This window comes from Hyaena hyaena, unplaced genomic scaffold (assembly GCF_003009895.1).
Source record: "Hyaena hyaena isolate Hyena2069 unplaced genomic scaffold, ASM300989v1 scaffold_103, whole genome shotgun sequence".
In the NCBI taxonomy this organism is placed as follows: domain Eukaryota; kingdom Metazoa; phylum Chordata; class Mammalia; order Carnivora; family Hyaenidae; genus Hyaena; species Hyaena hyaena.
In genome coordinates, this window is record NW_024080735.1 from 378,115 (window position 1) to 394,043 (window position 15,929).

The following is a 15,929-nucleotide window of genomic DNA, read 5'->3' on the forward strand; positions in this document are numbered from 1 at the left end:
TGTGATTGTTGGGTGACAGGAACTGATATCTTAGGATATATCATATTCCTATAAATATTGAATAACATTGACTGTAAGATACACTGTTATTTATGAACCACTAAAAATGGAAATAAATGCTTCAATTAAATTGTGACATGTCATTGATTATAAGACATATCAAAATGAAGGAAGTTCCTTATATTTTGATGCAAGAAGCAGTAAACAAGGAGTAAGTTTTTAAGTGCTTAGGGATCCTGAAATCAGATTAAAGAAATGAGTTGTTTCTGGAGGTGTCCAGGGTATTACTTGGGACCATAAGATGTAATTTAAAATTTTTGTTTACTTCTAACTTTGGGATGTTTCTCTCTTGGTATTGGATCTGAAGAGAGAACCCAAAAGCTTTAGACCTAATCCACATCCTTTGAATATTCTGAGCATCTAACAGAAGTGGAATTCAGTGTTCTTATTAACTAAAACATTCTCTAAGGCAGAAATCTTTTTGGCTCATGGAACTACTTGTTAATCTGTTGAAAGTTAGAGACTTGAGCATGTATGTAAGATATTTGCATAAAATTTCTGGGCATTCAAGTATTTGATGATACCCAAACATGTGTTCACCCAAGGTCTCTAAGAACATCCGTGAACCCTTGGTTAAGAAGTTCTAACACAATTATTGTGCAGAGACAAATATTTTAGTTTCAAACTAGTGGTTAGAGAAAATAACTGGATAACACTGCACATAAAATGTAATAGTACTGTTCTTCATAGTATTTTTCAGTAGATTTTCTTTGCTTCAGTGAATATGGATTATCCTTAACTTAAGTTGCTTACTTGATGAAGACCCTGAAAACCAAACTTTGAGAAAAGATTATGAAAAAACCTTTAAAAAATACCAGGGGCTTGTGGTAAAACAGGAACAGCTCTTACGAGGTATGATTTCCTAAGCAATGAGAAACACAACAAAATGTTTACTCACCATTAATTTTGTTCAATTTTTTTTGTAATATCAGTAAACCTAATATCAGAATAATTGAAAAATCTGTACATTTTAATATGCTACAAATTATTTTGTTTTTAGCATGGGTAATGTTTTAAATTTCATTCCATTATTTTTCCACCAAAAGACTCTCTTCAGCTCTTAAAATGTGTCTATACTTATAATTTATTTACTCAGGATTTTTTAATCCAGGTTTTGTCCTTTTCAATAATAAGAATCTGGTCTCTCAAACACTAATAACTAACATTAGTCATAATAATACTAATATCTTATTTAGTAGCTCATTTTGTTGCTTTCCTAGGAAATTGATATAAAAATTTTCAAAATATTTCTTTTGATTAAATAAAAAATAGTCTCTGAGGTTTGTTGAGAAATTAACAATTCAATAGTCTGGTTTCACAGTCATTAGTAAGATACAGTGTTATGAAGGTTAGTGAGAACAATGTGGAACTTTTAAGTAATGCATTCTACTCCTGCTTTTTAGTTAACTATTGATTTTTTCCAGCTTTATTGAAATGTAATTGACATATAACACTGTGTTAAGTTTAAAGTATACAATGTGATGATTTGGTACACACATATATTGCAAAATGTTTACCACAATAAGGTTACTTCATGTGTCCTTCACCTCACATAATTACCATTTTGTTGTTATTATGATGAGAACATTTAAGATCTATTCTCATAGCAACATTCAAATATACAATACAGTATTATTAACTGTAGTCACCATGGTTACATTAGATTCCTGGAACTGTTCATCTTTGTTGACCAAAGTCTTCCCATTTCCCCTGTAACATAGCCTCTGGCAAGCTTCAATCTATTGTCTGTTTTTATGAGTCCAGTGTTTTTAGATTCTACATGTAAGTGAGAATATACAATATTTGCCTTCCTCTTTCTGACGTCACCTAGTATACCCTCAAGTTTCCACCTATGTTGTTGCAAATGGCAGAGTATCCTTTTTTATGGGTGAATAATATTTTGGGGTATGTGTGTGTATGCCAAATCTTCTTTACCTGTTCATCCATTGAGGTACACTTAGGTTGCTTCCATGTCTTGCCTATTGTGAAGAACACTACAGGGAACATGGGAATGCAGATATCTCTTTGATATCATGATTTTATTTCCGTTGGATATATACCCAGAGTGGTATATATGTTGAGGAACCTTCATACTGTTTTCTGAAGTGGCTGCACCAATTTATATTCCTACCAATAGTGCACCAGGGTTCCTTTTTCTCCACATCCTTGCAAGTATTTGTCTCTTGTCTTTTTAATAATAACAATTCTGACAAGGTATGAGGTGACCTGCATTGTGATATTGATTTGCATTTCCCTGATAATTAGTGATGTTGAGCACCTTTTTATTTACCTACTGGTCATTTGTATCTCATCTTTGGAAAAATGTCTATTCGGATCCTTTGCCCATTTTTAAATCGGATTTCTTTTTCTTTCTTTTTATTTTATTTTTTTTGCTATTGAGTTGTATGAGTTTCTTAAACCTTTTGGTTAACCCCTTAGCAGGTAGATGATTTGCAGATATTTTCTCCCATTCTGTAGGTTGTCTTTTCATTTTGTTGACTTTTTTTTTCTGTGTGAAAGGTTTTAATTTGATGTAGTCCCACTTGATAATTGTTTTTGTATCTTGTGATTTTGGTGTCATTTTCAAAAAGTCATTACCAAGACTGATGTCAAGGAGCTTTTTCCCTATATTTTCTTCTAGGAGTTCTACAATTTCAAGTCGTTAATCCTAATTTTATTTCAGCTTTCTTTTTTTTTTTTCCTTTGTAAGTCCAGTTAATTTTTGTGAGTGTCAGTGGTCTCATTTCATTTTTTTGTATGTGAATATTCAGTTTTACCAGCACCATTCTTTTGAAGAAACTGTCCTTTCCCCTATTGAGTATTCTTGGCTCCCTTATCAAATATTAGGTGACTTTTATATTTATATGTGGGTTTATTTTGAGCTCTCAATTCTTCTTCATTGATCTATATGTCTGTTTTCATGCTAATACCATATTGTTTGATTACCATAGCTTTGTAACATACTTTGAAACCAGAAAGTATGATGCCTCCATTTTTATACTTTTTCAAAATTACTTTAACTGTTTTGAATCATTTGTAGTCCGATACAATTTTTGTATTGTTTTCTTTTCCCCATTCTTGTGAAAAATGACATTGGAATTTTGGTAGAGAAGACATGGCTCTTTAGATGTCTTTGGGTAGTATGAACATTTTAATGATAGTAATTCATATGACCCTTGAACACAATATATCTTTAGATGTATATGTGTCTTCAGTTTCTTTCAACAGTGTCTATTATAGTTTTCAGCATATAGATTGTTCACTTCTTCGGTTAAATTTAGGTTTAAGTATTTACTGATTTTAATGCTATTGTAAATGAGATTATTTTATTTCCTTTCAGGTGGTTGTTAGTGTATAGGATTTTTGTGTATTGATTTCTTTATCCTGAAACTTTATTGAATTCATATATTAGTTCTAACAGTTTTTTTGGTATAGCTTTAAAAGATTTTCTGTACAAGGTTGTGTTTTCAGCAAACAGAGACAATTTCATGTCTTTCTTTTCAATTTGTATACCTTTTATTTTTATTGCCTAAATGTTTTGTCTAGTTTTCCCAGTATTATATTGAATAAAAGTGTCAAGAATGAGCTTATCATGAATCTTAGAGTAAGAGCTTTCAGTTTTTCACTGTTGAGTATGATATCAGATTTTCATATATGGCCTTTGTTATGTTAATTACTTTTTATTCCTAGGAGTTTTATCATGAAAGGATGTTTAATTCTGTCAAATGCTTTTTTCTCTGCATCTATTGAAATGATCATATGATTTTTATCATTTATTGTGTTAACGTGATGTATTGTATTTTTTGATTTGTGTATGCTGAACTATCTGTGCATTTATCCATGGAATTTATCCCACTTGGTCATGGTATGTGATCCTTTTAATGTGCTATGTACTTAGTTTGATAGTATTTTATTGAGAATTTTTACATCTCTGCTCATTAGGGATATCTGCCTATGGTTTTTTGGTCTTTTGTTTTCCTTGTAGTGTCCTTCTCTGGCTTTGTATCAGGTATCTTCAATTTTTTGGAAGAGTTTGAGAAGGATTGGCATTAATTCTTTAAATGTTTGGAAGGAGTAGTCCATGTAGCTATCTGGTCCTGGGCTTTTCTTTTTGCAAGGCTTTTGATTACTGATTTAATCAGACTCATTATTGGTCTGTTCAGATTTTCTCCTTCATGAGTCAGTCTTAATAGGTTGTATGTTTCTAGAAATGTATCCTTTATTCTAGGATGTCCAAATGGCTTGTAATTGTTTATGTTAGTCTCTTAAGATCCTTTATATTTCTGTTGTATTTGTTGTAATGTCTCCACTTTCATTTCTACTTTTATTTTAGTATTTTTTTCCTTTGTAAGTCCATTAAAAGATTGTCAGCTTTATCTTCCAAAAAACACCAACTCTTAGTTTTTCCTTATCTTTTCTATTTTTCTATTCTCTATTTCATTTATTTCTGCTCTGATCTTTGTGATTTCCTTCATCCAATTACTTTAGGCTTCATTTGTTCTTTTTCTAATTCCTTGAGATGCAAGGTTAGGTTACTTATTTGAGATTTTTTTTCTTTTTTCTTTCTTTTTTGTTAATACACATTTCTCTTAGCACTGCTTTTGCTGCATACTTTAAGTTTTGGTATGGTGTGTTTCCTTTTGGTTAGTTTCAAGATATTATTTGATTTCCCTTTTGATTTCACCTTGGACCCATTGGTTATTCTGGAGTCAGTTGTTTCATTTCCACATATTTGTGAATCTTCCAGCTTTCCTTTGGTTATTGATTTCTAGTTTTAAGACATTATGGTTGGAAAAGATACTTGGTATGATACCAACTTTTTAAAATTTGCTAAGACTGTTTTGTGACCTGACATATGATCTATTCTAGAGAATGTTCCATGTGCACTTGAGAAGAATGTGTTCTCTGCTACTGTTGGATGGGATGCTCTGTTTATGTCTCTTAGGTTCATTTGTTCTGAAGTCTATTGATTTCTGTCTGAATGATATATCCATTGTTAAAAGTGTGGTATTGAAGTTCTCTACTGTTATTATACAGATGTCTGTTACTCCCTTCATATCTGTTAGTATTTGCTTAATATATTTAGGTGTACCACTATTGGGTGCATATATATTTACAGTTGTTATAGCCACTCAATGAATTGACCACCTTACCATTAAAAATGACCTCTTTGTCTCCTATTACAGTTTTTAAAACTGTTTTGCCTGATGTAAGTTTAGCTGCTGTTTTTTTGTTTCTATCTTTTGGTTTCCTTTTACATGGAATATCTTTTTCTATGCCTTCACTTTGAGCTTATGGTGTGTGCCCTTTCATATATCATGTTACTGATTAGTGTCCTTTCATTTCAGCTTACAGAATTCCATTAGCATTTCTTGTAAGACAGGTCTAGTGGTGTTGAACTCCCTCAGCTTTAGTTTATTTGGGAAAGAATTTTGCTTTTATTTTTGAAGGACAGCTTTGTTGTATAAAGTATATTTCGTTGGCTCTTTTTTTTTCTTTCAGCACTTTGAATCTTTCCACTTACTCCTGGCCTGTAAGGTTTCTGCTGAGGAATCTGTTTATAGTCTTATGGAAATTTCCTTGTTGGAAATATTTTTTTCTCTTCCTGCTTTTAAAATTCTCTCTTTGTCTTTGATTTTACATGATTTTGTTATAATAATATATCTTGTAGAACATCATTCTACATGTAGATTGAAATTTTGGGGTGAATTATATCATGATATCCATATCTCTCCCCAGATCTGGGACATTCTCAGCCATTATTTCTTTAAGTAAATTTTCTACTCCTTTCTTTTTCTTCTCATTCTGGGATTCCCCTTTTATTTCTTCTTTGACTCATAGGTTATTTAGAAAGGAGTTATTTTGTATCCAGATATTTGCAATACTCTGGTTTCTCTTCAGATCATATAAATTTTTCTCCTTTTACCAAATATTTGTAGATTTCTCAGAGATCTTTGTTACTAATTTTTAATGTAATCCCATTATTATTAGAGAATACACATTTTTAAAGTTTTTTATTCAAATTCCAGTAATCATAGAGTATAATATTATTTCAGTTATACAACATAGTGATTCACCACCTTCATACATAACCTGGTGCTCATCACAAGTGCGTTTAACCTATTTAACCTGTCCCCTCATGCACCTCCCCTCTGGTAACCACCAGTTTGTTCTCTATAATTCAGAGTCTGTTTCTTGGTTTGTCCCTCCACTCTCTTTAACCTTTGATCATTTGTTCTGTTTCTTAAATCTTAAATGAGTGAAATTATATGATATTCCTCTTTCTCTGTTGTGCTCAGCATTATACCCTGCAACTCCCTCTGTGTCATTGCAAATGGCAATATTTCATTTGTTTTTATGGCTGGGTAGTATTCCATTGTCTGTACCACATCGTCCTTACCCATTCGTCAATCAGTGAACACTTGGCGTGTTTTCCATGATTTGGCTATTGTAGATAATGCTGCTATAAACATCAGGTGCATGTATCCCTTTGAATTAGTATTTTTGTATTCTTTGGATAATGCAGTTGCTGAATTATGGGGCACTTTTTATTTTCAACTTCTTGAGGACCCTCCATACTGTTTTCCAGAGTGGCTCACCAGTTTGCATTGCCACCAACAGTGCAAGAGGGTTAGTCTTTTTCCACATCCTTGCCAACACATCCTTGTTTCTTGTGTTTTTTAATATTCACCATTCTGACAGGTCCGAGGTGATAGCTCAGTAATTTTTTTAAGTGCATTTATTTTGAGAGAAACAGAGTGAGCTGAGAGAGGGGTACAGAGGATCCAAAGTGCACTCCACACTTTGGGGGCGGGGGGGACAAAGGATCCAAAGTGCGCTCCACGCTGATAGCAGAGAGCCTTATGCAGGGCTCAAACACAGGAGACAAGATCATGACCTGAGCCAAAGATGGATGCTCAACTGACTGAGTTATTCAGGCATCCCTCAGGGTAATTTTAATTTGTATTTCCCTCATAAGGTATGAAGTTGAGCGTCTTTTCATGTGTCTGTAGATTATCTGGATGTCTTCTTCAGAAAAATTTCTCATTTTCTGTCCATTTTCTTGGATTATTATTTCTTTCTTGGTTTTGAATTGTGTAAGTTCTTTATATACTTTGGATACTAACTCTTTATCAGATATGTTATTTGCAAGTATCTTCTCCCATTTCAAAGATGCCTTTTAGTTTTGCTGATTGCTTCCTTTGCTGTGGAGAAGCTTTTTATTTTTATGAAATCTGAGTAAGTTTTTTGGGGGATTCTTTTGTTTTGTTTGTTTGTTTTGGCTTTTGTTTCCCTTGACTCGGGAGACATATCTAGAAGGAAGTTGCTATGAGTGATGTCAGAGGGGCTACTGCAAGGGTTCTCCTCTAGGATTTTTTATGGTTTCAAAAAAATTTAGGTCCTTTGATAGATTTTGGATTTATTTTTGTGTATGGTGTAAGAAAGTGGTCCAGTTTCATTCTTTTGCATGTTGCTGTCCAGTTTTCCCAATACTGTTTGTTAAAGAGACTGTTTTTTTTCCATCGGATATTCTTTTCTGCTTTGTCAAAGATTAATTGACCATATAGTTGTGGGTTCATTTTTGGGTTTTCTCTTCTGTTCTATTGATCCATATATCTGTTTTTGTGCCACTACTATACTATTTTGATCACTTCAGCTTTGTAATATAACTTGATTCCAGAATTGTGATGCCTCCAACTTTGCTTTTCTTTTTCAATGTTGCGTTACCTATTGGGGTCTTCTGTGGTTCTATACAGATTGTAGGATTGTTTGAAGTTTATGAAAAATGCTGTATTTTGATAGAGATTGCATTAAATGTGTAGATTTGGTAGTGTAGACATTTTAACAGTATTTCTTCTTCCAATCCATGAGCATGGAATGCTTTTCAATTTCTTTGTGTCCTCTTCAAATTTTTCATCAGTGTTTTATAGTTTTCAGAGAACACGTCTTTCACTTCTTTGATTATGTTTATCTTATGGTTTTTGTACAATTATAAATGGGATTGATTTCTTCATTTTTCTTTCCACTGCCTTATTATTGGTATATAAAAATGCAGCAGGTTTTTGTATGTTGATTTTGTATCTTGAAACTTTACTTAATTCATTTATCAGTTCTAGCATTTTCATGTGGAGTCTTCGGGGTTTCTGTGTAGAGTATATCATGTGTCGTGTGCCAGTAATGAAAGTTTGATTTCTTCCTTGCCAATTTGGATGCTGATTTCTGTGGCTAGGATTTTCGGTATTGTATTAAATATCAGCAGTGAGAGTGGACATCCCTGTCTTGCTCATAGTTTTCCCCCATTAAGGATGTTATTAGCCATGAGTTTTTCACAGATGTCCTTTAGTATGTTGAAGTATAGTTCACGTTAAACCTACTTTGTTGAAGGTTTTTATCATGAATGGATGTTATACTTTGTCAAATGTTTTTTATCTACTTAAAATATCATATGGGGGGCGCCTGGGTGGCTTAGTCGGTTAAGCGTCCGACTTTCGCTTAGGTCATGATCTCGCGGTTCGTGGGTTCGGGCCCCGCGTCGGGCTCTGTGGTGACTGCCAGCTCAGAGCCTGGAGCCTGTTTCGGAATCTGTGTCTCCCTCTCTCTTTGACCCTCCCCTGCTCACGCTGTCTCTCTCTCTCTCTCTCTCTCTCTCCTAGAAACAAATAAAAATATTTAAAAAAAAAAAATATCATATGGTTCATATGCTTTCTTTTTATTAATGTGTATCAAATTGATTTGTGAACATGGAATCACCCATGCAATCCAAGAATAAATCCCACTCATTGTCATGAGGTTTTTTTTTTTTAAAGTATTGTTGGATTTGGCCTGCTAGTATTTTATTGAGAATGTTTGCATCTATGTTCATCAGGGATATTGGCTCTTTTTTAGTGGAGTTTTTACCTGGTTTTGGTATCAGGGTAGTGCTGGCCTCATAGAATGAATTTGGAGGTTTTCCTTCCTCTTATTTTTTTGAATAGTTTGAAAAGAATAGGTCTTAACTCTTTGTTAAATATTTGGTAGAATTTGCCTGTGAAGCCACCTGGCCCTGGATTTTTGTTTGTTGAGAGTTTTTTTTTTTTTTTAATCACTGATTGAATTTCTTTGTTGGTTATCAGTCTGTTTACGTTTTCTATTTTTTCTCGTTTCAGTTTTGGTAGTTTTGATTGAAGCATTTAATCCATTTGCATTCAGAGTAATAATTGATAGATACATATTTATTGCCATTTTGTTACTTGTTTTGTCATTGTTTCTGGAGATTCTGTCAGATCCTTTCTTGTCTTTCTCACTTTTGGTTTCTCCTTGGCACTCAAAGAATCCCTTTTAATATTTCTTGCAGGGCTCGTTTAGTGATCCTGAACTCTTTTAGTTCTTGTTTGTCTGGGAAACTCTTTTATCTCTCCTTGTATTCTGAATGATAGCCTTGCTGGATAGAGTATTCTTGGCAGCAGATTTTTCCTATTTGCACTTTGAATATATCGTGCCACTCCTTTCTAGCTTGCTAGGTTTTGTTGACAAGTCTCCAGCTTCCCTGATAGATCTTCTCTTGTAAAGTAAGGACTTCTTTTGTCTTACTGCTTTTAAGATTTTTTTCTTTATCACTGTGTTTTACAAATTTAATTACAATATGTCTTGGTGTTTGGTCTGATTTTGTTGATTTTGGTAGGACTTCTCTGTGCCTCCTGAATCTAGATGACTGTTTCTTTCCCCAGATTAGGGAAGGTTTCAGCTATTATTTCTTCAAATACATTTTCTGCTCCCTTTTCTCTCACTTCTTCTAGGACGCTTTAATACAAATGTTATTACATTTGATGGGGTCACTGAGTTCTCTAGATCTATTCTTGTATTGCAGAATTCTTCTTGTCTTTTGCTTCATTATTTTCCATTTCTTTGTCTTAGGTCACTAATTTATTCCTTTCCTTCTTTCAGCCTGCTTTTTAGTACATCAAGCCTGTTTACAATCTTGTTTCTTGCATTCTTTGCCTCTGATTAATTCTTTTGACTCTTGTCTGTGATAAGGGTTTCACTGATGTCTTCTATTCTTTTCTCAAGCCCAGTGAGTATCCTTACAATCATTGCTTTAAATTCTCCATCAGGCATGTTACTTATATTTGTTTTGCTGTGACCTTGTCTTGTTCTTTGATTGGGGATAAATCCTCCAGTTTGGCATTTTGTCTAAGCCTCTGCCTTTTTCTGTGTATTAGAAAAGCCAGTGATGTCCTCTGTTCCTGAATGTAGTGGCCTTATAATGAAGAGGTCATGTAGTGCCCAGGGCCTGGCACTTCAGGGGGTGTCTGATATGTGCTGCATGTGCTCTGCTATTGTATTTTGGCTGTTCGGTCCTTCAGACCACTGCCTGTAGAGGCTTTCCTTGCCTGCAGTGGGTAGTGTTTGGTCCCTTGCCTCAATGTGGCGAGTTTTAACTAGATGTGCTGCGATCTGCTTGTGAAATGAGACTTGACACCAGCTCCACCAGAACTGAGGCCCTGCAGAATTCTTTGGTCAGGAGGGTGTGAGCAGGGATTTGTGTGGGTCTTCTGCAGGAGGGGCCCTGATGCTGCACTGGGCTGTGCTGGGACTGAGGCAAGGTTGACTGAGATGGACAGTCCCACTGGAGCACAGTGGGGCTGAGCCTGGTATGTGCATGTTAGGCAGTCAGTGGCAGCGTTGCTCTGTTTCTTGCAAGTGGCTCTGTGTTTATGCTGAGGGGAGGCCATGGGACGGGGGCTGGGGGGGGTTTGGGGAGAAGAGGGAAAAGGCGCCATCCAACTCCTTTGTTCCCATCAAGGAGTCTCCCTGAATGCTGCCTCTCAGGGATGTGCTGTGAGAAGAGGGAATAATCTCCCATCTGTGTGCCTCAGGCATCACACTCTGCTCCTGGGTTATTTGCCTGCCTTCTCTCCTGGAGCAGGGCAGTGCCCTCAGGGCTCTATCCCAGCCAAGCCCACTGACCTTTAAAACTCCAGGCTTTAAGCCTTGTTTGCAAGAACTCACAAAATTCAGCCCCTTTTGTTTTCTAAGCAAGTGGCTTTAGGGAAACGTTTTCTTGTGTGTGTGTGTGTGTGTGTGTGTGTGTGTGTGTGTGTGTACTTCTCTCCCTCTCCCTCCCTCTCCCTCCCTTTCCAACTCCCTCTCCACCTCCCTTTCCCTCCCCCTGTCCCTCTACCTTCTCTGCCCCCTTCACTCCATGGTCCATGTCTCCCCTAAACCACATCTGCACTTTCTACCTTTTTAGATGTGGCCTCTCCTCTCCCTTTGGTTGTGGAGTTCATTCTGTCAGTCTTCAGGTTGATTTCTGGGGTATTTAGGATGATTTGATAGTTATCTAGTTGTATTCGTGGGATGAGATGAGCATAGTCTTATGCCACTACCATCTTCCTCACTCTTCTGAGAAAATACTACTTCTGAATTGAATTTTTAATTTATTGATGGTCTAGAGTATGGCCTCAGCAGATGTTGCCTGTGCAATTGAATGTGCATTCTGATCTTGTTCTGTGGACTGTTCTATAGCTGTCCATGAGAAGTCAGTTGCTAATGTGTTCAGATCTCTACATCTTGTTGATTTTCTTTGTATTTGTTCAATTAATTATTCAAAGAATAAATATTTTTCCTGCAGTTCTGTTAGGTTTTGCTCCATGAATTTTAAACTTTTTTTTCTTAACGATGGAAAGATACAGGATTGTCACATCTTCTTGATTAGTTTGCCCTTCTTATCATTATGAAAATGATCTTCATTATCCCAGGTGATATTCTTTTACCTGAAATCATTATTTCTGGGGGCACCTGGGTGGCTCAGTCGATTTAAGTATCCAACTTGGGCTCAGGTCATGATCTCACGGTTTGTGAGTTCCAGCCCCACATCGGGCTTTGTGCTGACAGCTCAGAGCCTAGAGCCTGCTTCAAACTCTGTCTCCCTCCCTCTCTGCACCTTCCCAGCTCACATTTTCTCTCTCTCTGTCTCAAAAATAAATAAAAGTTAAAAAAAGATAATTATATGAAATCATTATTTCTTGTATTAATATAGACACTCTAGCTCTGTCCTGACTAGTGTTAGCATGCTGTTTGTCCATCCTTTTACTTTTAATGTATTTATATCTTTATACTAAATTGTGCCTTTTATCCACAGTAGGTAGTCAGGTCTTGCTTTTCTTTATTTATTTTTTATTCTTTTCCCCTTTGTTTCCTTCTTGTCTGCATTCTTATGGTTGAAGGAGTTTTTTCTTTTTAAGTCTATTTTATATCTGTTGTTGGATTAGCTATAACTCTTTTGTTGGTTGCTTTAAGGTTTATGTTATACATCTTTAATTAGTCATACGTTGTGTGCCTCCAAATATACATATTTAACTTATCATGAATTAATTCTGTCTTCAGATAATATTGCACCACTTATACTTAAAGTATAAGAACCTTTACTCCCATTTCTTCCCTTATCAACTTTATGCTGTTATAATTAACATTGATTATATTTATATATTATAAACCCTATAATACATTATAATTTACATATAAATAATTTTGTTTTAAAAATATTTAGGTATTAACAAAATAAAGTTACCATTTCTATTGATTTTATTTCTTTTGAGTAGATTCATATGCTGGTCTGGTGCTTTTCTTTCTTCCTGAAACATTTCCTTTAATATTTCTTGTAAGACAGATTTAGTGCTGATGAATTATTTTATCTTTTGTGTGTTTGAAAATTCATTTTTTTCTTTTTTGGTATATTTTTACTTGTTTAAAATTTAAGGGTGACTTTTCATTTTGTTTAGTAAAGATGTTGTTCTACTGTTGACTTGTTTGTGTTGTTTTTACGGTAACATCTTTTTTGTATTTATATAAAGTTTCTTTTTCTCTGGCTGCTTTCAGATTGTCTCTTTATCATTTGTTTTGACCAGTTTGATTATGATGTGCCTTGGTGTAGTTTTCTTCATGCTTCTTGTTCTTAGGTTCGTTGTCCTTATTGGGACTGTGGGTGTATAATTTTATCATATTTGGAAAATTATTGGTTGTTATTTCTTCTGGGACATTAACTACAAGTATATTAGGCCACTTTATTATTTTCTTGTTTATTTATTTACTTAGAGAGAGAGCACGTGTGAACAGGGTAGGAGCGGAGAGAGGTAGAGAAGGAATCCCAAACAGGCTCCACACTTCAGTGCAGAGCCCAGTGTGTTGCTTGATGTCACTAACCGCGAGATCATGACCTGGACCAAAATCAAGAGTCAGATGCTTAACTGACTGAGCCACTCAGGCACCCCTATTAGGTCATTTGATACTATTCCATAGTTCACTGATAATCTTTACGTTTTTTGCTGGGGGTTTTTCCTTTGTTTAATTTCGGAAAGCTTCTATGGCTATGTCTTCAATTTTATTAATCATTTCTAATCTCTAAACTACTATCCCACTTAGTATATATAATCTCAGTCATTAGAGTTTCCATTGCTGGAAGTTGATTTGAATCTTTTTTATAGTCTCCATGTCTCTACCTAAGTTTCAGAACATCTGGAAAATGGTTGTCTGTTTTAATGTTTCTATCTGAATATTCTAACCTTGGTGTTAATTCCAGGACAGTTTCAGTTAGCTGATTTTTCTCTTCCTTATAGGTTTTATTTTTCTGCTTTTTTGAATAGCTTTTAATTTTTAAATTTTTTTTAATTTTTTTAATGTTTTTTATTTTATTTCTAGGAGAGAGAGAGAGAGAGACAGTGTGAGCAGGGGAGGGTCAGAGAGAGAGGGAGTCACAGACTGAAACAGGCTCCAGGCTCTGAGCTGGCAGTCAGCACAGAGCCCGACGCAGGGCTCGAACCCACGAACCGCGAGATCATGACCTAAGCGAAAGTCGGACGCTTAACCGACTAAGCCACCCAGGCGCCCCGAATAGCTTTTAATTTTTGATTGAATGTCAGAGAGTGTGAAATTTACATTGTTTGGTGTTGTATATTTTTTTATTCTTATAAATATTTTTGAACTGTCTGCTGGGACATAGTTAAATTACTTGGAAGCAGTTTGATTCTTTTGAATGTTTCTATTATGATTTGTTAGCATGGACATAGCAGTATTTAGTCTGAAGCCTATGATTTCCTACTTTCAGGGCAAAACCCTTCTGAGTACTTTACCTAATGCCACATGAATTATGAAGTTTCTAGTATGGCTAGTAGAAACAAGCATTATTTCCAGCATTGTGTGTTCACTGTATACTTTGTCTTCTAATTCTGTTACATTGTTCTGCTTCCAGCCTCAGATTCCTAACTCAGGTGGCTAGTTAAAACACAAGGTAGTTCTCCACAGAACTCCAGAATTCTCTCTCTGTACAGCTTTTTCTTCTCTGGTACTCTTTTCTGTGAGCTTTAGCCACAGTGGCTTCCCTGCTCTCTTGGTTCCATGTCTTCAACTGTGGGTGTCTCTTGGGTTCTTCTGGGATTTTCCCTCTCTGTGTCATGATGTAGAGACTCTCAAGGCAGTATTCTGGGAGAATCATAGGACCATCTCATTTATTTCTTATCTGTTGGATCACTGCCCTTCATTACCTGACGTTCATTGTTGTGAAAACCTTTATTTTGTATATTTTAGTCTGGTGGTGATTGTTACTGTTTTAGGTTTTAGTGTTCTTCCTGAACACTTCAGAGAAGAATCTTTCATTGGCTCTTCCTAGCTTTGGTGGCTTCCCGTAATCCTTGGTGTTTCTTGACTTATAGCTGCTTCGCTCCATTCTGTGACTCCATCTTCACATGGCTGCCCTCCCACTGTAGCTGTGTCCTCTGCCATTACAAGGACATAAGTCATTGGATTCAAAGTTCACCCTGATCCAGTATGACCTCGTCTTAACTAATTTACCTCTCCAAAGACCCATTTCCAAATAGGGTCAAATTCTGATGTTCTGTGGGACATGAATTTTGGAAGAACACTATTCAACCCATTATATCTCTCTTGGATGCAAGCAGAAGTCTACTATTTGCTTTTTCTTTTTTTTTTTTTTTTTTGTTATTCCTATTTTATTTTTTTATTTTTATTTTTTTATTATTATTATTTTTTTATTTCTAGGAGAGAGAGAGACAGTGTGAGCAGGAGAGGGTCAGAGAGAGAGGGAGTCACAGACTGAAACAGGCTCCAGGCTCTGAGCTGGCAGTCAGCACAGAGCCCGATGCGGAGCTCGAACCCACGAACCACGATATCATGACCGAAGTGAAAGTCGGACGGTTAACTGACTAAGCCACCCAGGCGCCCCAACTATTTGCTTTTTCAACACAACTTCATTAAGAAAAAAATTTTTTAAAGGAAATTGATTCATTGAGTGCGAAAACACTGTTTATATTGGAGAGCATACAATATAAAGTTTTTAATTCCCAGTTTCTTTTTTTTTAATAGTTTATTGTCAAGTTGGTTTCCATATAACACCCAGTGCTCTTCCCCACAAGTGCCCTCCTCCATGCCCATTACCCCCCTTCCCTTCCCCCCCATACCCATCAGTTCTCACTTAGTTCTCAGCATTCAAGAGTCTCTCATGAACGATGCTCAGCATCCCTCCTCATCAGGGAAATACAAATCAAAACCACACTGAGATACCACCTCACGCCAGTCAGAGTGGCTAAAATGAGCCAATCAGAGAACTCTAGATGCTGGCGAGGATGTGGAGAAACGGGCACACTACTACACTGTTGGTGGGAATGAAAACTGGTACAGCACCTCTGGAAAACAGTGTGGAGGTTCCTAAGGAAACTAACAATAGAACTCCCCTATGACCCAGCAATAGCACTGCTAGGAATTTACCCAAGGGATACAGAAATGCTGATGCATAGGAGCACATGTACCCCAATGTTCATAGCAGCACTCTCCACAATAGCTAAAACATGGAAAGAGCCTAAGTGTCCATCAACAGA

The 15,929-nt window shown here is 35.9% G+C and overlaps 1 protein-coding gene across 4 annotated transcripts in view; it reads left to right on the forward strand.

Moving 5' to 3' along the window:
- The window catches only part of KIFAP3 (kinesin associated protein 3), a 162,962-nt gene that overhangs the window by 40,979 nt on the left and 106,054 nt on the right, over positions 1–15,929 (forward strand). For all 4 annotated transcript variants that reach the window (XM_039235858.1, XM_039235857.1, XM_039235860.1 and 1 more), the window contains one exon: positions 814–912. In XM_039235858.1, coding sequence (XP_039091789.1) covers positions 814–912 — 99 coding nt within the window. The remainder of the gene's footprint in view (positions 1–813; positions 913–15,929) is intronic.